General features: G+C 41.7%; 1 protein-coding gene across 1 annotated transcript; it reads right to left on the bottom strand.

Moving 5' to 3' along the window:
* Nucleotides 1-1,983: 1,983 nt before the first annotated feature.
* Nucleotides 1,984-20,546, bottom strand: LOC143630654 (wax ester synthase/diacylglycerol acyltransferase 11-like). The gene is made up of 7 exons (XM_077099616.1): nt 20,253-20,546; nt 19,570-20,166; nt 3,309-3,379; nt 3,045-3,162; nt 2,746-2,955; nt 2,509-2,646; nt 1,984-2,166 (listed from the first exon to the last, which is right to left on the bottom strand). Exons 1-7 carry the CDS (start codon nt 20,544-20,546, stop codon nt 1,984-1,986), a joined length of 1,611 nt encoding a protein of 536 aa, XP_076955731.1.
* Between the last annotated feature and the right edge of the window lie 4,204 nt (nt 20,547-24,750).

Genomic DNA, 24,750 nt, shown 5'->3' with positions numbered 1-24,750 from the left:
GAGAAAGACCAAAATTACCCTTAAACTAACGGCATAGCTGGATGCCGTTAGACGGATGGGACGTAATTGGCTAATATTTAAAACTATGAGGACAAATTTGACAAAATTTCAAACTTTGGACTGAAGTGACGAAAGTAGCAAACCACAGGGCCGATTGGATGAAAATGACCAATAACTCTTTAAAATTTAAGCGAGTTATTAAATTGTGCATCTTAATATTGTGCAATTAACATAGATTTATTTATTTATTTTATTTGTGTATAAATAAAGTTGCAACGGGATTGTTATTTTAATTTAAAAGTCAAAGGGCTGATTTTGTAAATATAAAATTAGAGGGATCATTTCTGCCATTTCTATGGATTTCTCCTGAATCGCCATTATGAACAATTCATGAATATAAACAACATAATTGAACAAATGTAAATGAACATACATGAACAAACGTAAATGAAAACATACATAAACGAATATTATTAAACAAACTTACATGAACACAAACGAAAAAATATAAAACATTAGATGATTCATTTAAATTAATGTTTAATCCAAAAATGAACATAACCATGGGCGGATTTAGTACGGGTTTCCCGGGTTCACGAGAACCCATTGATTTTCAAATTTTGCGTTAAAACGATATATAAAAAGTATTAGTGAACCCATAAGATTTTTAGAAGTTAATCAATATCTAAAAGTTTAAGATGGTCTAGTGGTAAATTTCATCTTTAAATCCTTCCAAATCTCTCTTGAAAGGTCCCAATTTTAAGTCTTTTAAAGATCCTTTTTGATTATATTTTTTTTAGTAAACCATTATTGTGTTATTAGTTTTGGTTTTACTTGAAAGGTTTAAACTAAGTATTTTTAAGGCCCATTTTATTAATTTTTTTTTTTTGTTTTTGGAAAACCATCACTGTACTGTGTATATAGTTGGGGTTTTTAATAGCTAAAAAAAGAAAGTTTTCGCTTCCGATTATTTCCAAAGTACCTATTTACATATCACGCATCCACAACCCATTTATTGTAATTTTTTCTTTCATTTTTAATGACCTTAGATTTTTATTTATTAACATATTGTTTTATTATGGTCTTGGTTTAAAAAAGCGTGCTCAAGGCGAGGTGAGGCGAGAAGCGACCCAAGGCGAGCACCTCAACGCTTTTCCCTACCCAAGGCGAAGCCTGTTAAAAAAGCGAGCGCTTTTTGCGCTTTTTTGCAGAAGCGAAAAAGCGAGGAGGCGAAGGCTTTATGTACAAAAAGCGACTGGTTAACCCATTTTCAACTTAACCTTTATAATTAGTCATTTTTAGACTTTTCACATGTGGTAATAAACTTTTGAAAGTTGAAACACTTTTGAGTAGTGCTCTTTTGGAAACACTTTCGAGTAATTTGGTACTCGACAACTTGTTTTTATGCTACTTTGATATTTCGGGCGAGTAATATAGTACTCGAAAAATTGTTCTACACTACTTTTGGATTTTTATGATATATATATGTTGTTTTTTAGACATTTGATATATAGTATAACTTGGTTTGTATATAATATGTGGCTTATAAATAATTAAATATTTTTTAAAATACGGTCGCCTTGTGTTCAAAAAGCGTTCGCTTTTGCGCTTTTCGCCTCGGCTTAGGACCTCTTCGCTTTTGTTCGCCTCACGCTTTTTTAAACCAAGATTATGGTATTGTATTATATCATATTCTCCATTAAGCCCCGGCCGGCCCGAAAAATTTAATGTTTGGTTGTGTGAAATTTGAACACCAAAAAAAGGTGAACCCATAGGAAAAAAATCTTGGATCCGCCACTGAACATAACTAAACATAAATGGATCAAAATAGGTCTAAGTATATTACAAACATTCTTACAATAAATTAATTCAAAATCCAAAAAATATATTCAAACATCAGAAACGAAATATATATAAAAAAAACCCATAACATGAGGGTTAAAAGCTATTATATATATAAAAATGCAAATTGATAGTAAACTTTCACATTGATGCAACTTTAGACATGCCATACTCAGCAAGCCCATTTGGAACAGCTTCTTTCATGAGTTTTAGTGAGGCTTCAAGATCATCTAACAGTTTCCTAGGATCTGGGATGGTAGTTTCATCAACTGAAAGGACTATTGTCATTTTGTTCACATAGCTTTGGAAATTAATCATCAAACCCTAACATAGCATAACATAAGGAAACAACATTAACATTTAGTTCAATAATCTTTGTGTCGTAAGTCGTAACTGATAGGCATATTATATAACCAAGCGTACGAGGTGTGCACGGTTTGGTGTGGGTTGGTTTTGGGCCAAAGTTTTTGAGTTGCATAGGCATCATATCCATGAATTCGATTTGATAACCAAATTGTAAGTTTGGTTAATCCCCTTTTGTTGGACTAATTTTGATGTAATCATAAAAGGCTTATTTTTTAGAAATTTTTGTTGTTCGCTTTCAGTTTCTTTGTTTATGCACACCCCTACCTGTTTTATGCACACCCCTACCGTACATATCCTTACATATGGGTGGCCATAACAACTAGGAGCCATAAATTCCAATTCATGACCATAGAATCCGATTTCTTCTTGAGGTCCGACCACATTTGAGAAGCCCAAGGTTGTATGATCAATGGCCATGTGTGAAATTCTTTCTGCTGCCTGTTATTAGACATTATAAATATAGTCAACAACTTCAAATATACCTTGTGTCACAAATACAGGATGATGATAATGATTTTATTAATGTTGACATATCACCTTGACGCCGAACAATTTGAAAACTAAGGCAGCCACCGAAAATGAGCACAATGCCTCAAGCGAGTGCTTTTTCCGATCAATCGTTGCCTTGGCTTCTCTAACATAGTCTAGCGGATTATCTCTTATACCAATGGTGAGCGGAAGGATCACATAACCAATCCAATTTCCCCATTTTGCTTCTGTATTCTTCTCCATCATATCAGCCAATGCCTACAGGCAAGCACGCGCACGTACACACACATATATGTATTTAATCACCCGTTTTAAAATGTTTTATTATTTTTTATGAAGATCGTTACTTGAATGCCTGAAGATTGCCTTATGTTGACTAAGAGATTTGAGCGCAATCGTATCTTCTTTTTTGGGAGGTTGTTTTTCATCTCAGTTGCACCTTCATCTTCCCCCCCCCCCCCCCCCCTCGCCTAATTACAAATATAATATGATCGAACAAGTATTTCTGTTTTAAGTTTGAAAGTTTGTATAACTTGTAAAAAAATGGTAATGTGTGAAAACTGAATCTTATTCGATATAGGCTTAGAGCTATAGATAAATTCTTGTATAACTTACCATATCTCCGGTTCAGATAGTGTGATAATCCAGCTTGGGTCATTCCAATTGCAATGTCGTTTATCGTCTACAATGTTGAAACAACCAAATTAAACTAAGTTTTGTTAATTCAAATAAATATTTAGTAAATACTAACTTTAATAAGTTAATCCTAAATTCTAATAAATATTTAACTAGCCAGTTATCTTGACTCCCGAGACCTTCATTATGTTGTTAGTTTGGTCTTTCTCATGTGCGGAAATAAAAGCGGTCGTATGGGTATGTGATAGGGATCAAGAGCTTCTTACAAAATCTGCATGGTAATCAAACTCCTCAAGCCGCTTTCTCGGCCCAATCTTCTCGTTCTCATCCGCACGCCAAATCCTATCGTGGACGTTTTCGGGGCTTCTCAACTATGCAAAAAAGAAAGTCATACGCCTCTGCGTGTTCCTATCTCGCCGGTTATGCTCAACGGGTTTCTTCCACCTCGCTTGATGCACATCTCGCGCAAGCTTTTCAAGCCCAATGTAACATCAGTATTCCGCCACACCCAACTGGACCACTAACACCGGAGCAACCACTCATATGTTACGCTCTACAAGATTTATTTGTTGGAATGGGTAGGTTTGTAAAAAAAGAAGTGGTTTTAGGTGGTTAACTATATTTTAAATGATTTTAGGTAAGTTGTTATATGAGATAGAGGATTAAGATGACACATCAGCAACCTTTACAAGTGGCGGTCCATATCATTTAAGTGACTGTCCATGTGGCAGGACAGTGGAATCCTCAATCTCAAATAGAGGGTTATGAATAAGTGAAGAGCTTGTAAAATATATGTTAGTATAAAAATCCTACTAAATAATAATAAGAGTAAAGTGCCATTTTCGTCCTTGTGGTTTGGCAAATAATGCGAATTTAGCCCAAAAAGTTTATTTTTTGCATATGGACCCTCTACGTTTCCCAGTTCTTGCCAATTACATCCAAATCACTAACTCCGTTAAATTTAATCGTTAAGTTAGGGGTAGACATGTCTTTTCACTATTTCTTTATTACAATACTTATTTTAGTGAAATGCGGTTTTCGTCCTTTTGTTTGTCCAAATCTGCGGTTTTAGTCCAATAGTTTCAAGTTTGCAATTTTCGTACTTGTAGTTTCATTTCACTTGCAATCAACCTCGAATTTATTAACCTCGTTAATTTTGGTCGTTAATCCATTTGCGTGCCCCTCACGTGACGACCAGTTTTTTCGTTTCTCTCCCTAAATAAACTTCAGTCCTAATTCGCAAGCCCCTCACGTGAAGGGCTGGGTGTATTTGGGGAAAAAAAGAAAAAAAAAACTAGGGACAAAACTGCCCCTCACGTGAAGGGCACACTGATGGGTTTAATGACCAGACTTAACGATATTAAGGAATTCAGGTTTAATTGCAAGTGAAATGAAACCATATGGAAGAAAATTGCAAATTTGAAACTACTGGACTAAAACTGCAGATTTAGACAAACTAGAGGGACGAAAACCACAATTCACTAAAAGAAGTATTATAATAAAGAAAGGGTGAAAAGACATGTCTACCCCAGACTTAACGATTAAATTTAACGGGGTTAGTAATTTGGATGTAATTGGCAAGAACTGAGAAACGTGGAGGGTCCATATGCAAAAAATAAACTTTTTGGACTAAACTCGCATTATTTGTCAAACCAAAAGAACGAAAATGTCACTTTACTCTTCTTTTTAATTCTAAAAATTTAAAGATTGCAATCTCAATTGCCAATGGGTGTAGCCTAACGTCACTACCGGCGCTATTAGGCTCCACATGTTTCCTTTCTCTCTAAAGGATCATGTAAAGGCATGCCTAAATTCTCAAGCGTCGGACTTTATTACTACAAGGAATGATTTAGCACAAAAATTCTTTTCCAAATATTTCCCACCCACCAAAATGCTAAGGAACAACATCACCACATTCCCCCTAAAAGATTGTGAAACTCTATGAGGCGTGTGAACGTTGAAAAGACATACTTTGAAAATGTCCTTAACATGGACTTGAAGTTTGGCTTCGATGTATCTTCTTTCTACAATGGGTTGACAAAAGACCACAAGACGCATACAATCTAATTGAAGAAATTGGCAAGAACATTTATCAATGGTGAAATAAAAGAAGTCGACCAACAAAATCAGGACTTTTCCAAGTCGATGTTGTTACCTCACTCACCGCACAAGTCGTAGCCCTAATGAAGAGGTAGGTTCTCGCAAAGCCCAGTTGGACCCGCAAGACTCACCTTGAAGAGGTACGTCTGCGCAAAGACCAACTGGATTCGCAGGAACCACCATGCTCAGAGAGATGAAGACCTTACACGCAGTAAGCCAGCTGTCCCCGCAGGAAAGCCTCCCTTGGTACAGTACCCTGCATGTTCCCGCAGCTGTGGGTACAAGCCTAGAAGGAAGGCTACCCGCACTAACAGTAAGGCTACACGCACAAGGCACTAACTCTTATACTTCAGCAATGTCACCTGAAGAAGGAATGAGCAGGGCGGGAATATTCCCGCCCAAAAGAGCCAGTCCGTACGCTTCTAGAAGATCTTTTGTACTATACCTACCAAGGTATGGACAAATAGACAAGATCTGACAAAAGCAACCCATGAACCAATCACAGGGTGACAGCTCACCGACAATAGTACGAGGAGGAGCACGCTCCAGTACAAAATGTCACTATCAGCCGCTGCCTACCTACCAACTCCCATCGTGGCACGAACGTAGCCCATAGTTGGTGGAAAAGGAATATTATATACAGCTGGCCGTACCTGCTTGGAAACCTACCTTCGGCTATAAATACTCCAGCACCCTGGAACGGTATCATCATATTCTCGCTAGTTATTTCTCTCTATATACACTTATATTCAGAGCAACCCAGTCTGATTCTCACGCCGGAGGGTGGTCACAAGGAGGAACCCCCCCCCCCTTCTCAGTGACGAGCTTACGGTGTCTGTTTTGCAGATTGAGAAGAATAACCATCTTTGCCGGACCTAACCCTCGTGGGAAACATCTACTTAACCCTAAGATTATCCTTAATCTGCCGGGGTCACTTAGTGTTTCTTCATTGGCGCCATCCGTGCATTAAGCTAGAACTAATTCTTCTTTTTCTCAGTTTTTTCAAACTTCTGGAAAGATGGCTAAGGTTACTCCGATGCCAAAGCCACCGAGTGACCAAGAAACTCCGGTAACCACAACCCCAGCTACTGGGGGGAACACCGGTGAATACACGATTGTTACGAACACTACCCCGGTTACCCAAGCCGGGGCAAGTGCAGTAAACAATCCTCTCCTGGGATTCATTGATACCCAGTTGGGGAAACAACAGACGAGACTTCCGCGACAAACACCAGAACAAGTTAAAGCTTGGGCGGAAGCACGTCAGAAAGAATTCCAAGCCGAGTTGGACGAACATTTACGTTCACTCCAACAGGCCAATGACGAATTCGGAAGCACTCGACAACAGCTCAACATGAGCAATGATTGCGAGTATTTGGATGATGAAGATTGGGAAGAATCAGACAGTGACGCAAACCCTCGTCATAAGGCGAAAGGGAAGCGTAAAGAAGCAGACTTCCACTCGAGAAGAAATTTTGAGGGAACCTTCAAACCAAAGAACACGGGGGGAAACCCACGTGACTTCTCCAAAACTTTCAGACCAACTGTTGCGAATGCGGGAACGTCCAAATTTGCAAGGGACATTGCGGATGCAATCACTCCAAAGAGTGCCAAACAGATGTCCAACATAGGCACTTACGATGGCATATCTGACCCGGACGATCACTTGAACAGATTTATAGCGGGGGCAACCGTCAGTAATTGGACGGAACCCACATGGTGTTACATGTTCCAGATGATGCTCGTCGGGGCAGCCAGAGCGTGGTTTGATCGTCTACCGGTCCACCACATCTATGATTGGGCAGACTTCCAGCACAAGTTCAGCCAACACTTCAGTTAACAAAGAAAATATACTGAAGAGCAATAGACGATCCTAAATTGCATCCGAGAGGAAGACGAATCTTTGCTAGACTTCATCACTCGCTTCAACTCAAAGAAGCTAAGTCTGGGCTCTATAAGCGAAGATCTTGTTCGCGCCGCTTTCATCCTGGGCGCTGAATACCCTGAGCTCATCCGCACGTTGACAGGTAAAGATGGCATGCCATCCACGTGGGATGCCATCATGACGGCAGCTAAACGCTTTGCCGAAACGGAGAAGCAACTGGGTAGAAATCTTCCCCAGAGCACAAACCTCTACACGCAGAGAACAAGAGAAAATAACGTCCGTACCGCCCGACAAAATAAAAAGAGGAAGCTTGGTATTTGGCAGTCAAGGATAAACTTTGACACCTCATCCAGCTCTCGCCCTCTCTTAGGCGGAAGAGACGACATGCACTCGTCGAACCGGAATCCCAGATGGACGCCACTCACCAAAAGCATCACCGAGATATTTGCCACCGAGAGGCTCCCATGGCCAAAGGCTCCAATAATCCGACAGCGTCAAAACGCTGATCAGAGCAAATCCTGTGACTTCCACGGGACAAAAGGCCACACCATTGAGTAATGCACATCCTTGAAGGATGTCGTCGAAACATTCGTCAAGGATGGGAAACTCACACACCTCGTGGCGTCAATCAAGAACGGAGGGAGGAAAGACAATCGGTACAAGGGCAATGGAAGGAAACCCGTCGACATCAGCATTCACATGGTTCACGGCAACATCAGAGAAAGAAAACGACGAACAACAGAGCCAAGTGCGTGGAAGGAAGCAGAAGTGCGCTTCCCGCGTGTGCCAGGGGGGCCCAACAAAGAAGGCCCCATAGTCATCAAAAGCCAGCTGGGGCACTACATCACCTCCCGCACCCTTGCTGATAATGGCGCTTCCTCAACGGTCATGTATAGGCAGTTCTTCGACAAGCTGGACGAAGAAGACAAAGAACGCCTAGAAACGGTTTACGCCTCGATGGAAGGGTTCGACGGCAGCACAAACACCCCCTTGGGAATCCTATCTTTCCCCGTCACTCTCACGGACGGGAAGTACTCCCGCACAGAAGACGTGGACTTCGTTGTAATGAGGAAGCCACACCACACATACGATATTCTCTTCGGGAGAGATGGGATGGCAAGATTTAATGCCGTGGTGTCTTCGGTCCATGGGATGATGGGATGGCCAACAGCCGAGGGCGTTGCTATGATCACGGGCATTCCACAGGTATGCATCGCATCCGTCTCATCTAAACCGAAACCAAAAATGGCTAAACCAACCATCTCTGAGCCAGAAGAATGGGCCTTCAATGGCAAATACCCTGACCAGGCCGTTACCATTGGCCCAATGATCACTAATCCCACACGCACCTTACTCAAACGCTTGTTGCAAAAAATGCCGACATCTTCGCGTGGACACCAGCTGACATGACTGGTGTACCTCGAAGTAAGGCTGAGTATAAGCTCAAGTGTGACCCGGCGTTTACGCCGGTCATACAAAAGCGTCGCGTAATGGGTGCTGAGCAGGCTAACGCGTGTAGAACCCAAGTCAAGGAACTCCTTGACGCAGGCATCGTACGCGTTAGTAAATATCAAACATGGGTTGCAAATCCCGTCATGGTACCAAAATCCAACAAACAATGGCGCATGTGCATAGATTTTAAAGACCTAAACAAAGCATGCCCCAAGGATTGTTACCCGTTACCCGAAATTGACCTTAAGGTAGATTCATTAGCACCGTTTCGCCTTAAATGCTTCCTTGATGCGTATAAAGGGTACCATCAAATCCACATGGCTGTTGACGATCAGGATAAAACCGCATTTCGGACGCCCGATGGCACATTTTGTTACCAAATGATGCCATTCGGACTAAAGAATGCCGGATCCACATACCAACGCCTGATGGACACAGAGTTTCATGCCCAAATCGGGAGGAACTTGGAAGTTTACATGGATGACTTGGTCATCAAAAGCCTCGAGCCAGAGGCGATGTTGAAAGACATCGAAGAAACTTTCAACACGCTCAGAAAGATAAACATGAAGCTCAACCCGAGCAAGTGTTCCTTTGGGATGGAAGATGGGAAGTTCTTAGGAGTCATCGTTACCAAAGATGGCTTCAGAGCGAACCCAGAAAAGGTTGAAGCCATTATGAAAATGGAATCACCTACTACCATCAAACAGGCTCAGACACTGAATGGACGACTAGTCACACTCAACCGCTTTTTGGCAAACCATGCGGATAGGTCATTCCCATTCGTGTCAACATTGAGAAATTGTTTGAGGAAAACGCACTTCCGCTGGACACCAGAAGCGGAAGCAGCTTTTCAAGAGATTTGATCACGCTTGGTCAAACTCCCAACACTCACAGCACCAGAAGTGGGGGAGGAATTAATTCTCTACCTTTCCGCCACAGACAGAGCAACCGGGGCAGTCTTACTAGTAGAACGAAAGGGAATCCAGATGCCCATCTACTATGTAAGCCGCGTCTTAACAGACGTGGAAACCCGGTACTCCACCCTGGAAAAATTAGTCTTAGCGCTTGTACAGGCTTCACGCAGGCTAAGACGATATTTCCAAGGCCACCCAATCACCATTTTCACCAACTTCAAACTCGCAAACATTCTAGGCAAACCCGAGTTGTCAGGGCGCCTAGCCAAATGGGCAATTGAGTTGGGAGAATACGCGATAAAGTACAAGCCAAGACCAGCCATAAAAGGCCAGGTCTTGGCCGACTTTATTGCAGAAGTCCCCGCTTCGCGGGAAAAAGAGTGCCAGGAAGAGGCTCAACCCTCTCCAGCACAAGACATTAACGATGTCTGGCGACTCTACACTGATGGAGCAGCCAACAACGAAGGTTCAGGCGCATGGTTGAAACTAATTAACCCATCAGGCCAAGAATACACTTACGCTATTCGGCTGGATTTCCCAAGTACGAATAACGAAGCGGAGTACGAAGCATTCTTGGCCGGATTAAGAATTGCGCGTAATATGGGGGTGAAAAACTTGGAAGCCCACGTGGATTCCATGCTATTAGCCAACCAGATTAACGGGACGTACACGGCCGTGGACGACACAATGGCCCTGTACCTCGCACAAGCAAAAACCCTTATGCGCGATTTCAATGATTGCAAAGTTGTTCACATCAAGCGAAGCGAAAACAAATCTGCAGATGCGTTAAGCAAGCTTGCATCGTTAGCCTTCACCCACTTGGGAAGGGACATCCGCGTTTAACTTCTTGGAGCACCATCTGTCCCGCACAAGGAAATTTGTTTTATCCAAACCGGCACGGAATCATGGATGACACCAATCATAAATTACCTTGCAACAGGTGTACTACCAGAGTCAAAGACACAGGCAAGAAACATACGCTGTAAATCACTGAACTATCAACTTGTTGATGACATACTTTACAGGCGTAATTTTCTTGGCCCACTCCTCAGATGCGTTGACGACCAAGATGCCGACTACCTCCTAAGGGAAGTACACGAAGGCATCTGTGGAGTACACGCAGGTCCACGCGCAGTTGTAGCTAAGCTAAACAACGCGGGATACTTTTGGCCGGGGATGCACACGGATGCGCTGGCCTACATCAGAAAATGTAGGACCTGCCAGCTCTACGCACCCAACACGCATCGCCCGAAGAACGAACTTGTTCCAGTCACTTCTTCATGGTCATTCCAGAAGTGGGCCATCGATGTGACAAGCCCATTTCCCACAGCAGCAGGGAACGTTCAGTTCCTAGTGGTAGCCAACTTTGCTGAACAGAATTTGGTGAGCGACAACGGCACCAACTTTGCTGACCAGAAGCTACAAAAGTGGCTGAAAGAGCTTCAAATCACCCACACCTTTACCTCAGTGGCACACCCGCAGGGTAATGGTAAGGTGGAAAGAGCAAACAAGAGCATCGTCGACGGCATAAAGAAAAGACTCTTGGAGCATAGATCCGGCTGGGTGGACGAAGTTCCACATGTCCTTTGGGCAAACAGAACGCTGAAAAAAGCAAGCACGGGCGAAACCCCATTCAGCCTCACCTATGGCACTGAAGCCATGGTTCCAATCGAGATTGTTCTACCCTCACCAAGAGTCATAACTCAACCAGAAGACAATGATACGGAAAGACGGTTAGACCTTATGCTAACCGAAGAGCGCAAAGACTTAGACGCAGCGCGTGAAGAGAACTACAAGCGACAAATGCAAAAGTACTACAACACGCGGGTGAAACTCTGCAACTTCAATGTCGGAGACTACATACTGCGTAACAACGAGGCTTCGAACCAGGAGCGCCTAGGAAAGCTGGCCTCGGTCTGGGAAGGGCCATACATTATTAAAGAATTTCTGGGAAAGGGCGCATACCGGCTCGAAAGGCTCGATGGCACCCCCATCCCAAGAACATGGAATGGAGCTCAATTACGCAGATGCTACATGTAGATCAATTCCAAACTTGTAACGAACAGGCCTAGAGCCACTTCTAATGGAAATGATTCTCCTTATCACATTGATGTTGATAGCCTTACCTTTATACTTGTGAACTGGCCACACTGATATGCCGGTATTCACCGCATAAATAAGTGAGGGAGGAAGTAAGTCGTTGCGTGTGGAAAGCGGCACAACCCGCATAAGCACAAAAACAGTAAAAATTTCTAAGGGGAAGATGAGGAAAACCTTCACGCAGGTCAGATATAGATGAAGTTTGGTCATCCTACTAGGTGAAAGTGACGAACCTACCCGCACAATCATGATTGAGGAAACAGAACATTAACCTATTATCTGACACGCGTCGAAAGGTTAACTTATTCAAAACACTTAGAAAATTGCTAAGTTAAACTAAAATATGCATGAACAAATCATATAATGTTTACAAGGCAAGGCGTTAACAAAACATTTATATTCACATTAAAAGCTGTTACAAAATGGCTAGGTATCTACCCGCCTACAAAAAGTACAAATCTATCCTAACGGCTGGGAGGAATCTCAAGATTCAGGCTTCGGGACCACTCCCTCCAAACCCACTTGAACCCGCACCATCAGTTGGCTGCGGCTGTTCAAGGAAAGATTTGAGAACAGATAGCCCGTCATCAGCAGCGGCAACTTTGTTCAACTTCTCCACAACCGGATGAGAGAAAGCAGCATATTGGTTCACAGCTTGGTCGTAGGCAGCTTCAGTATCAACATCGTGTAGAGGAAATTTGGAAGGCGGGATGCCTTTCTCTGCAAATCCTAGACCAAGTAAGAAACCAGCTTTCTCTCCATCCTCATGAGAAGCGTTGAGGGATGCGCTCATGGCATCATCATAGGATGTGTTCGCGAAAATCCGATGCACAACCTACAAAAAAAAAAAAAACTTTTCTAAGTATAAAAAGAAAAAAGAGCAAAAAGCAAAGAATAATGGAGCTATGCGTACCTGCGGCAACGCTTCTCGTAGAAGCCAATCCTTATTGGACAGAGCCTCTTGAAGGGTAGCGTGAGCTTGATCGCGTGCGCGTTCGGCTTCATTCTTGTTTAAGTTGGCAAGCAGCACTTCCTTGGCAGCAGCCTCCTCAACGCTTTTAAGCTTGTGCTCAGTGCGATCAAGCACACCCTTCTGATCCAAAAGCTCCTGTAGCTTCTTGGCATCCTCCAAAGCCAAAGCCTCATGAGCCTGCTGAAGCTTCTCCAGTTTAGCCTTCAATTCCTCATTTTCAGCGCGTAGAGGCTCAGCAACAGCTTCAGCTTTGGTGGCCCTTTCAGTCGCATTACGCGCAGTTTCCTTGGCCAACCTAAGCTGTTCGTTAACAGCTTGAGTAGCCTTGGAACGGGCCTCATGCCTAGCTTGGATTTCGGCCTCAAGATCCTTGAAGGCCTTTTCCTTCTCAGCAGCGGTGGCGGCAAGCTTCTTATTTTCTTCTCTCAGTGATCGCACCTGAGCCCCCACCAAGCTACGCGCAGTCCTCAACTTGTCGTTTTCACGACAAAGTAACTCGACACGCGGCTGCATCCGGGCGAGAAGAATTCGGAGCTCAGTGGACAACCGGCCTTCCTGGTAACTAACCATTGCCTCCCCCAATGCACCACTTGGAGCGGCATGGCGCGCCCAGTCGACGCAGTCTGCAGCCGTTCTGAGAGTCGTGCCTCGGCGGATATTCCACCTTGGGGCATAGACCTCATTGGAATCTGAAACTGCAACAACAAAAAACAGTTAAGAAAAAATGACTATGGAGGGATAACAGGCCAAAGTAACCCCACGCACCTGTAGGGTCGATAACAGGTCGATAGCCGCTAAACCCATCACCCGAACCTAAAGGATATCTATCCAAGAGGTCAAGGAGATGGGAAGGAGGCAAAGATTGGACTCCCTCATCAACAGAGGTAAGTCTAGAGGTCCCAACTCTAAACATACCTGAAGAACCGGCCAAGGACGAAGTAGTCGTTGACACTGCAGAAGCCACTGAGGTAGAGACCATCGGAGATGAACTCATTTGAGATGAACTCATAACCGTGGTAGCCGCTGCAGATGAGCTCGCAGAAAAAGTCACCGCCGGTCCGGTGAATGATGTAGTAAAGATGGCACTGACGGCCGTCGGAGAAGTTGAACTGCTCAACGCAGCAACGAAACTGGACGCCATCGTCGGCACAGCAGCCATGACAGATGACGTCATAACCGGAACAGTTGCTTCAACAGTATAAGCAACTGAACCAGTACCAGAAACAGGCGCAGCTGCCTGGGTCATCGCCTCGGATAGGTTGACCAAACCTATCGTCGTGGGTCCTGAACCACTTCCTCCCGCACCGCTCTCAAAAGCAGATAAGTCCACTCCTGCATAAAGAAAAACCAAAGATATAAAAAACAAAGGCGGAAGGAAATGCGGAAAAGGTACACAAAAAGTATACTTACTGGTTTTCTTGATCTTGAAAGCCCTGACAGGCGGAGATCGACCCGATGGAACTGGCCTCTTCACGCCAGTTATCTTCGCGACGCTTGGCGGCTCGGAAGTGACAGCCGTTGTCTCAACCTCTGAGACAATGGTCTCATCACCACCAAGGTTCCCCCCCGCCTCTTCACTTTCAGTCTCGGAATCAGACTGATTCCTTAGGTCAACGAAGGTAGCAACCTTCGTTTTGCCCTTCACGCCAGCCGCCTTCTTTTTCCTCACAATAAAAGGCCCATCTGTGGATCCCTCATCAGAAGATGACAAGATCAGAGGAATTCCAGTAGAAGTTTGAGCATGAAGAGGACGAGGATTAAAGAACTCCTTACCTGGCCGAGTGGCGCTTAAAATCTCGTGGCCTGGCGGGTAGACCTCTACGAATCTATCCGCAGTCTTCTCCAAAATGGGCAACTCGTTCTCATCGAGATCACGAGTACCCAACCGTGCGGGACCACCAGTCTCCCGCGGGTGCAAGAGCGACTGTAAGTCATTCCCCTCTGAAATAAAAAAAATAATGTTAGAAGGAAATCCTAAACCAACACAAAATACGGAGCATACCATAAGGAATATAGTTCAAACCGTATTCAAGAACGATGGGTATTTGCGGCGTCCCAGACCCGGCATCCTTCCACACGTGGCTCATCCCAAGCATGACCATCTCAGACTCCGCGAAGCGATAAACAGGAATCCGAATCTGGGAAATCTTGGTGAACCAATCCGTCTCCTGGTAATTGGAGGCCGGAAGGTTAGGAAGTGCCCTCCCATTCTTAAAGGTCATCGCGATGGGAACGACACGAGCGGAAATGTAGAAAAACTCTTGCTTCCAAGAACGAAGACTACGCTCAGTAGCGCAGATCTTCAAACCCTTGATCCGGGTGACAAGGGTATACCAACCCTGGATGCACCTCCAAGTATAGAAGGTCATCAGGCGGTCGACTCGAGGCTCGATACCCAAAATACGGCACACCCATTCGAAATGGCGAACTTTGGCAATTGCCATTGGGTGCACCTCAGTCAGATGAACACCGTGTTTCTCCAAAACACGGTATACGAACTTCGTTAATGGGAATCTTATATTCCCATATAGGAAGAACGAAGCGTAACCCCTATCTTGCCCTTAGGGGCGTCGTACACCGTCTGGTTGGCCTCCGGGAACTCTGGCTCATAGGGTTCTAGCATGAACTTCTTGACGATGTAATGGTATACATCGACAGAAAGAGTACACTGACACTCGCCAGCAGTACTCTTATCGTCCTTATCGGACGTGGACGTCGGGTTCTCGAGGTAAACGTCGGACTCCTCGACGTTAACCTCTGGGTCATGAGTAGAAGAAGACATTTTTTAAATGTTAAAGATGAAGGAAAGCGGTTTCAGGAGAATGCTCGCCGGAAAAGATGAGTATTCGCCGGAAATCGCTTAAAAGGAAAAGGAGAGTGAAGTGAAGATAATGGATGAAATACACCCTCTCCCCCTTATATACTCATCGCAATGAATGCGATGAATTTAATGCGGATGAGAGAGAAGGCGCAGGAGCAATGACACGGCGACACGTGTGGATAAAGCAAGCTGGCAACAGGTGTCAAAATGGCGCGTGCCATAAAACCCGCGCCCACGCGCCTGAAAAAGCGTCCTGATTGACCACATGCTGTCACGTCGTTATAACTTCCTGCACATCCTGAAACCGTCAGAAGACGCCAACGTCCCTTCAACCGTTTGGACTGTCCTTATCCTTTCACCAACTCTCCGAATTCCAAAAAGATTCAAAAAGATTCAAAAATAAGAGAGAGTATACCTCCTTACATTGGAAAGCAAGAAACCATAAGACAAGTGCGGGTACAGTGTCAAGGCGAAACCCTTCACATACTTAGCACTTGCAGGGAACTGAAGCCAAGAAGATCGATCTTATGGGCCATGCTTGCGGAAAGAGAAATAACACCCCCGCATGGCGGGAACGTTGAAAACTAGATTGTTTGAAGCTCGAAGGTGGTATTGGTTGTTTAACATAACTGATCACTATGTCTAAAACTACCAAAACCTCGTGGATAATCTACACAAGTGAAACTCAACGCTCCCGACTTGCGAAGAGGTTACACCTACCCGCATCATACCCAAAGATCGAGCAGAAAAGTCGGGAATTTTCTGCAAGTGACATTAGGAAAACCGCGGGAAAAATCCCCACGGAGAACCTTAAAAAACGAAAACCCCCTTTTCAAAACCCCTTGCTTAAAGTCCAAAAGTTCCCCTCACTTATTAACAATTCATGAGAAGAACAATGGACTGGGGGGACTTGAAGAGGTAGGTTCCCGCAAAGCCCAGTTGGACCCGCAAGACTCACCTTGAAGAGGTACGTCTGCGCAAAGACCAACTGGATTCGCAGGAACCACCATGCTCAAAGAGATGAAGACCTTACACGCAGTAAGCCAGCTGTCCCCGCAGGAAAGCCTCCCTTGGTACAGTACCCTGCCTGTTCCCGCAGCTGTGGGTACAAGCCAAGAAGGAAGGCTACCCGCACTAACAGTAAGGCTACACGCACAAGGCACTAACTCTTATACTTCAGCAATGTCACCTGAAGAAGGAATGAGCAGGGCGGGAATATTCCTGCCCAAAAGAGCCAGTCCGTACGCTTCTAGAAGATCTTTTGTACTATACCTACCAAGGTATGGACAAATAGACAAGATCTGACAAAAACAACCCATGAACCAATCACAGGGTGACAGCTCACCGACAATAGTACGAGAAGGAGCACGCTCCAGTACAAAATGTCACTATCAGCCGCTGCCTACCCACCAACTCCCATTGTGGCACGAACGTAGCCCATAGTTGGTGGAAAAGGAATATTATATACAGCTGGCCGTACCTGCTTGGAAACCTACCTTCGGCTATAAATACTCCAGCACCCTGGAACGGTATCATCATCTTCTCTCTAGCTATTTCTCTCTATATACACTTATATTCAGAGCAACCCAGTCTGATTCTCACGCCGGAGGGTGGTCACAAGGAGGAACCCCCCCCCCCTTCTCAGTGACGAGCTTACGGTGTCTGTTTTGCAGATTGAGAAGAATAACCATCTTTGCCGGACCTAACCCTCGTGGGAAACATCTACTTAACCCTAAGATTATCCTTAATCTGCCGGGGTCACTTAGTGTTTCTTCACCTAACCAATCGACTTAACCAAATGAGCAAGGCCAAGGAAATACGGTGTGTTGGGTTTACTCACTAAATGGTAGTGATGATTTAAAAGGGAAAAGGATATTAGGTTATGGAGAAGGGCAGCTAAGTCAGACCATCATTCTTCACGGGCATGGCAACCTATCCCGACCAAGTTGTCAATACGGTTCATGGATAAAAGTGGATAAATTAGACTTGCTGGGGATGAAAAGTTGAAATAAGCTGGAATATCCAAAATAAATACCCGATCAAGCATAAAGCCATATATTAGTTCTATATAGGTAAAAGAATTAATAAACAAGTAGTCTGTTTATCATTTAAACAAAAGAATGAAAAAAGATTAAAATTTCCACTTAAGACCATTCGTAGTCGCCACACATTATGGCTTTTTGGCCCTAAAACTCTTGGGGGCACCCCCCCCCCCCCCCCCCCCCGCGGCTTTTTGGAGGGAGAGTTGTGTACACAACGTTAGCATCCAAGCGTTTTAGGCTTTTTGATTTTTTTCTTCTTTTTTTCGTTCTTTTTATCCTTTTCCTTTTGTTTTCTTTAGTTTTATTAATAAAAATATAAAACACCACATACTGATACGATATATTATATTAATTAAGTATATCTATTATTTAGTTTCCTTATCATATTATAACTAGGTTTCTTTATTGTTTATCTTTTCCTATTTTATATGTTTTCTTTTCCTATAAATTGTAATCGATTTAAGAAGAAAAATAAAGAAAATTGTCTCAAGTTTGGTTTCTCTTCTTCTCTCTTGTTCTTGGAGCCTAACCCACTCTACGGGTCTATTGGGAGATTGACCATCTCGAATCGGTCTCTACCAATTTGGTGCTTTCATCAATCGTCCTCATGCCTCCTTCGTCGCGTGAAGACATGATCATGGCCTTGGTCGACAAAATCGATCGGCTATTGATCCAACAAGAATCAAACGCCATCCAAGCCAAGTTCCAGTTTGACTCTCTCACTACCACCATGAACCAAATAACCGCAAACCTTACCACCGCCCTCAACAAAATTTCCGGCACCTCCTCGATAATAACCGACCCAAAACCAGTCCTTACAACCCAATATCAGCTTCCACCACCAAACACCCCAATGCTAGCCCCTTCCAAAGTTGATAATGATCTATCTATACTCCAAAAACAACCTTTAATCGTTGGATCTCCTAATATAAATTCAAACATTGATGCAAAAGGTGTCATGGGCACCACTAGTTTGGGCCATGTGATAATCACGCCACCTCAGTATGTAGCTTTCAAGGAAATTGTATCATATGGAATACGTATACAAAACATATACCCATATCTTATTTACGAATTTGATGGATTGCCTTTTTCAATAACCAAATTAGATGGACTGGCGATGAGCAAAGGTGTAGCCTTTCAATTGGAAGATGCAAATTACCAGGATGGAGACGCAACCACGAGATGCGAATGGCACCCGCTGTGGCGAGCGGTCAAGACCGCCCCGCTTAAGGTAGTCCGACTTGAATGGCGACCACCATGGAAAACGCTTTCCGTTCTTGAGGACAAGAACGTTTTGAAGGGGCGGGGAATTGATACGATATATTATATTAATTAAGTATATCTATTATTTAGTTTCCTTATCATATTATAACTAGGTTTCTTTATTGTTTATCTTTTCCTATTTTATATGTTTTCTTTTCCTATAAATTGTAATCGATTTAAGAAGAAAAATAATAAGAAAATTGTCTCAAGTTTGGTTTCTCTTATTCTCTCTTGTTCTTGAAGCCTAACCCACTCTACGGGTCTATTGGGAGATTGACCATCTCGAATCGGTCTCTACCACATACTCTAATAGGTTCATAATATTTGTTTTGACCATTTCTAAGTTCAAAAACAAACTAAAAAAATGTGAGTAGAAGGGTTTGGAAAAATATATTTAATGACGAAGTTATAAAACGACAGTCTCCAAAAACTCCTACAACCTCATCCTTTGCTAGGCTATAATCCAGAACATCTTACTGAAAGCAAGAACCTCTACCAACACATTAGAACATTCGGGGTATTAGATATGAAAGAAAATCAATGACTAGACTCAGATTATAAAATTTAATTTTAAGTTAAGATTTATTTGGACCAAATGCTGTTAGTAGTTCATAAAAATATCTCATATCGCTAACGGTTTCAGTAAAAGTGGGATTTTCCTTTATGTGTTTCGAATCACTCACCATATTCATGGCATTCTTGATGAGTTTCATATCGTCTAGGCTAATTGTCCGGTAAATGAATCTCTTCGGACTAAGTTCAACACCCGCCTGTGGCGTTATTGGCGTCTCTGTATCCTTCAAAAACAACGCGGTCGCCAATCCAACATCTACCAACGTATACCAAACCAACCAGAAAACCATGCAAACTGACATGGACCACCCCTTCCACCAAGGCCCTCCAAGGCCGGACTTTAAGGACGAAAACCACCCCGAATTCGAATCTTTTTTCCTTGGGACAGTGGGAACTGCGTCTGGATTGTCGATCTGGCGAGTGCAAGCAAGTAGCAAGGACATAAGGGACGTGCCGTCACCAATGGAGTGATGAATGCGGAATATTCCAACCGCCTCGGCCTGGGAGGTTTTGAGGTTGAGGAGGTGAAGATCCCACATGGGTATCGAAGAGTCGATGGAGGTTTTACTGAGATTGTAGGCATAATCTTCCAGGAACTTGTCAGGGGAGTCTAGGGGTTGTGGGATGTTTGGGATGATGATGTGATTGTTTAAATTCACAGTTGTGGGAACCCATTTCATTATTCCACCATTCTTGTCATCTACAACCTGTATGCAAACATTAATGTTTGAATACTAGCTTCTTGAAACTATATACTTCATGATCGACTTTACCAAACGTACTAATGAATTACCTGGACACTAGAGAACCTAGGATTTTTAAGCAAAGTTTGTGGCAGCTTCTCGTATACAATGCGAGGATTAATAGGGTTCTTTAAACCGATAATCGCTATGATGTAGATACTGAAATTTGGTTCATGGAACAGACGTGCTGCTGGGCTCAATGGTTGTTCCTCACCGGTTGCTATCATATAGGCATCATCATCTTGATCAGTACCGTCGTGGTTCGTAATGGTGTTTCTCTTGGTGATTTGAATAGGTTTTAGAGCTGGTTGTCTCCATCTTAGCCCTCTTGTTAGCGACTCCATTGATCAATGGAAAAATGGTAAAGCTAATATGACTATTCATAGAGAGGTTGGTTCCTTAATTATGATATGGTGACCGAAGGTACCGGGCGTAATGAATAAAGGAAAGGGATAGGTGCTGCTCATAATGCAACGTTTATGGTGTTCTATTTTCTATTACAGCATCAAATTACTGGGATAAACTGGACCAGCTATATTCATACCGTCTAGCATCTAATCACGTATCGTTTCAATATTCAAACGACCATTCGAATAGAGGTCAGACGAGCGTTTAAAAAAAAATAAATCTTAATTATTTAACCTTTTTGTAGGGACTCCAATAATGGAATAATTTGTAAGCTAATAGGGTGAGGGAATTGCCGGAATGTTAATTTTATTCACAAGTTTTATGTATTAAATTTCTTAAATTAAATAAAATTTTAGTTCAGCTTTTAGTTATTTTAATTTTGTTTTTTTGATTAGTTAATTAGAAAAATAGTTTGGAATTTTGTATAAGCAAGATGGATATGCCACGAGTTTAAAGAAAGAAAGATGAAAAATAGTTGGGACACCCCTCCTTTAAAACAAATTCAGGGTTTGCATGGGTCCTGGTTCCATTTTGCTAGTTTCTACATCACGTGGGATGAATTGGCTAACATTAATTGATCATCTCTGCAACCGTCTAATCAATTTGTTCAACGTCGACCAGGAGTTGTGCGTGGTGGAACTGGAAACACATGGGCGTTAATTTCCAGTAGACCATTGTTAATCTTGATCTTTGCTTTTTGGTATTCAGGACCTCCTTGGAGATCCACAACTTTATTCGCGGTTAAAAAGGGTAAAGTGGTTCTAGCGAGAATTTTATACACATTTGGTGTTGTAGGTCATCTCTGGATGTATCTAACAACTTTACTCGGATCAATCCGAGTTGTTAACTAGCGGAAATCACTAACAACATTCAGATTTCGGATCTTAGTTTGTAAGAAACAAAAGAAAGAAAAAGTAGAAGATGGGTGTTTGCTAGAGAGAGAATTCTCTTTATATCCTTATAGTTGGTGGAGTTGTGAAGAATTGTGGGGAAATGGGTTAAGTAACCCTTTATATAGGGTCTTCATTTCTTCAACTTTTACATTTCGTCCATACAAAATAAACGTACTAAAGTACATAATACACCGACTAAAAGCAAATATAAATAATCCTAAAACTAATATAGAATATTAGCCCTACAATCTCCCTCTAAGATTGAGTATGTCCAGGAACCTTCATCGAGTTCCTTGCTTCGTTTTAATTCTTGAAATCTAGTACTTGTCTTGATCCAAGCTTGAATGAGACTGGATCTTGGACAAATCTTTATTTCCCAATCTTGAAGACTTGAACTTCAATCTTATTTTCTGGGAAGGATCGGCAGTAGCAAATTTTAAAAACATCAGTTGCGGGAGACTCGACGTCTAATTTTCTGTTGTTGACTTTCTTGGGCTGACCGGTTACTTTTCTTTGTCCTTCGACTGATCTTCAGACACGATAAACTACTTTTTAGGTTCAACCGCCAACTGTCATGTTCTCATGTTCTTTTAAGCACTTTAGCATATGCAACTTCAGTCTCTGCAGCCCATAATATTTGATATCGATCTACTTGTCCATGTATAGCTGCACAAAACTTAGAGCGAATAAGAGTCGTACACAGACCCTTTTGAGGGTCAAAGAAGAATTTTCTTTTTCAAAACATGCTTTTGGTTTGAAATGTTTGCAAGATAACTCTGAAATTTTATTTTATCTTGACTTTTGATAAAATACTAATTCCAGTCCCTCAACTTGTAAATGATCTGTATAAGTCACAGGTTTCCAACGAACTTTGCATGAGTGACATTGACAACAAAACACATGTTTTTGAATAAAACAAGGATTTAACAAAATATGTACTAACTTAATAAAACTTAAAATCTTTTTGGAATTTTTATACATTATAATATTACTAATATATATACATAATAAATAAAACAAAAGAAGATAAAAATAAAATTAAGATATGAGTAAAGATGAAATTATATAACAATAATATTTACAAAATTTTCTAATGATTTTAATATTTTTGCGAGAAAGATCACAGCATGAAATCACATTAATTGATAACGTTCTAGATCACACTTTTATTTGGATATTATTATGTCAAGAAACAAAGTCAATTGTAGATATATTTTGTCCACTTTAAACTTAGTATTTTGATGTCAACGTGATATATTAAGGTATGAATTCGGCACGATACTTATGTGGTTCCCTGTTAATCCGACAAGTTACAAACTCCATCATACCTCAAGCATAATGTGTTCATCAGTATCACCCCGAATTGACTCCGACCCCCTAATGATTGATAAAACATTTTAAGATTATTTAAACTTTTTGAAAATTTTCTTTCAAACAATAAATGTTGAACCATGGACTTGCTTGTCAAACGGACTTACAGGCCTTCATATAAAGTGTTCAGGATTTATTTGTTTGCCCCACGTTACGTGGTTCTAATATGCCCCTTTTTGTTTGACAATTTATCAACATTTTTGTTGTTGATTTTAAATTCTTTGAGTACTTTGCAGTTTTTCTACTTTATCAATTTTGATTTTCAATAATTATTTAAAGCAAGAGTAATTTTTTATGGTGATCGATCACTAACGGGCTCGTGTATGACTAACTAATAACATTTTTGCCTTCATCGATATGACTTATATAAGAGTCAGTAACCGCTTCATAAGAGTGTAACCACTAGCATAGGCGAGTATTTAAGTTTATATCACTGTTACACTTACTCATTTGTCAAGCCTATCTATACATCAAGCAATGATCTAGTTGGCTTTTGATATACTCTTTTCATGTGCTAGGATCGTTAAAAACAATTTCTTATCATTTTCCAAAGGTCGGATCAATTTCTCAAATTTTATAATTTTATATTATCCGACTCCCTTTAAGCGGGAGCTCCCTTTAAATAAGAGAATATCTTTTGAAGCTTTTTCAATTTTCTTAATGAAATTGTAAAATAACAAAATATAAAATATTTTTGGTAAGTCAAGTGACTCATTTTTGTTTTCTTAAAGAAACAAAAAATCTTTTTGGTGAGTTATACTTAACCCATTGTCTCCCTCTAAAATTGTGGCATATTTGAAAATATTTACAATTTTATATACAAAAAGATAGATATGTTGTTTAATCAAAATTGATCGATGGATTTAGTGAAAAGGTCGGCAAAGTTTTTGTTAGATGGACTATCTTAAGCATGCATTATCACATCATATAACAAAGTTGAAGATATTCAAACGAAGCCTAGCAGCTGATGTTAGATCCATCACTTGAGAAATGCTTGACAAGTTGTGGTTAATCCATTTGAACAAGTTTAGTGTAGTTGAAGCACAAAGTACCATTTCCCTTCTTGAAGTTTGTCATCCCATGTCGCTTATGAAAGACTCGAATCCTCCATCGAATGGTTTAGCATCAAATAGTAAGGGTTTGTCTCCTATAATATGTGGGATGCAACCACTATCTAAGTTCTGAATACTCTTGAAAGTCCTCCTTGATTGACCCTACATGCACTAAGCGTTTAATGGACATGGGTTCCCGAGACTTAGTTGTCTCTTGAAGATCAACCGTAAATCGACCAACATGATTTTATTTCCTGAAAATCATTTATTTCTTGGTGAAGCTTTATTTGATGAAGAATCATCCTTAGGAGAATCTAAGCAGAAACTTGTTCCTTTGTTTTGACACTTTTGGACTTTTCTTTTCTTGATTTTAAAATTGTTTTGGTGAATCCTCAAACTTTTCAGTCTTAGGATCCTTTTTTATTTTATCCTTTTTCGTTTGCCAAAAAGGTTTCTTTTTACGTTTTACTTTATTGACTTTGGATCTCACATCCACTTCACTGGCTTCACTATCAACTTGATCTGTCCTTGAATATGGGCTACTAAAAACACCTTTTGGGGACTGACTAAGCCGCTTTTGAATATCAATTTGTTGCTTGAACTAGTGCTTACAATGTCCTGCAAGGTAAGAGGAATGACCACAAACAAAACAAAATTTTCTCCTATGAGCACTATAAAACTCATCAGAACTATAATATGGTTGGTGTAGTGGGAAGGTGATCCATGGAAAGGAACATGATTATAATACACATTTGATGTGTGACCCCGATCATCAAAAACATTTGTGTAATATGAATCAACAAAATTTTGTTGATAATAATCAT

The sequence above is a fragment of the Bidens hawaiensis genome, unplaced genomic scaffold, assembly GCF_021521415.1.
Source record: "Bidens hawaiensis isolate Kalapana, Puna unplaced genomic scaffold, B.hawaiensis_p1.1 tig00005780_1, whole genome shotgun sequence".
NCBI classification, from domain to species: Eukaryota; Viridiplantae; Streptophyta; class Magnoliopsida; order Asterales; family Asteraceae; genus Bidens; species Bidens hawaiensis.
This window is presented reverse-complemented; position numbering and strand designations above follow the sequence as displayed.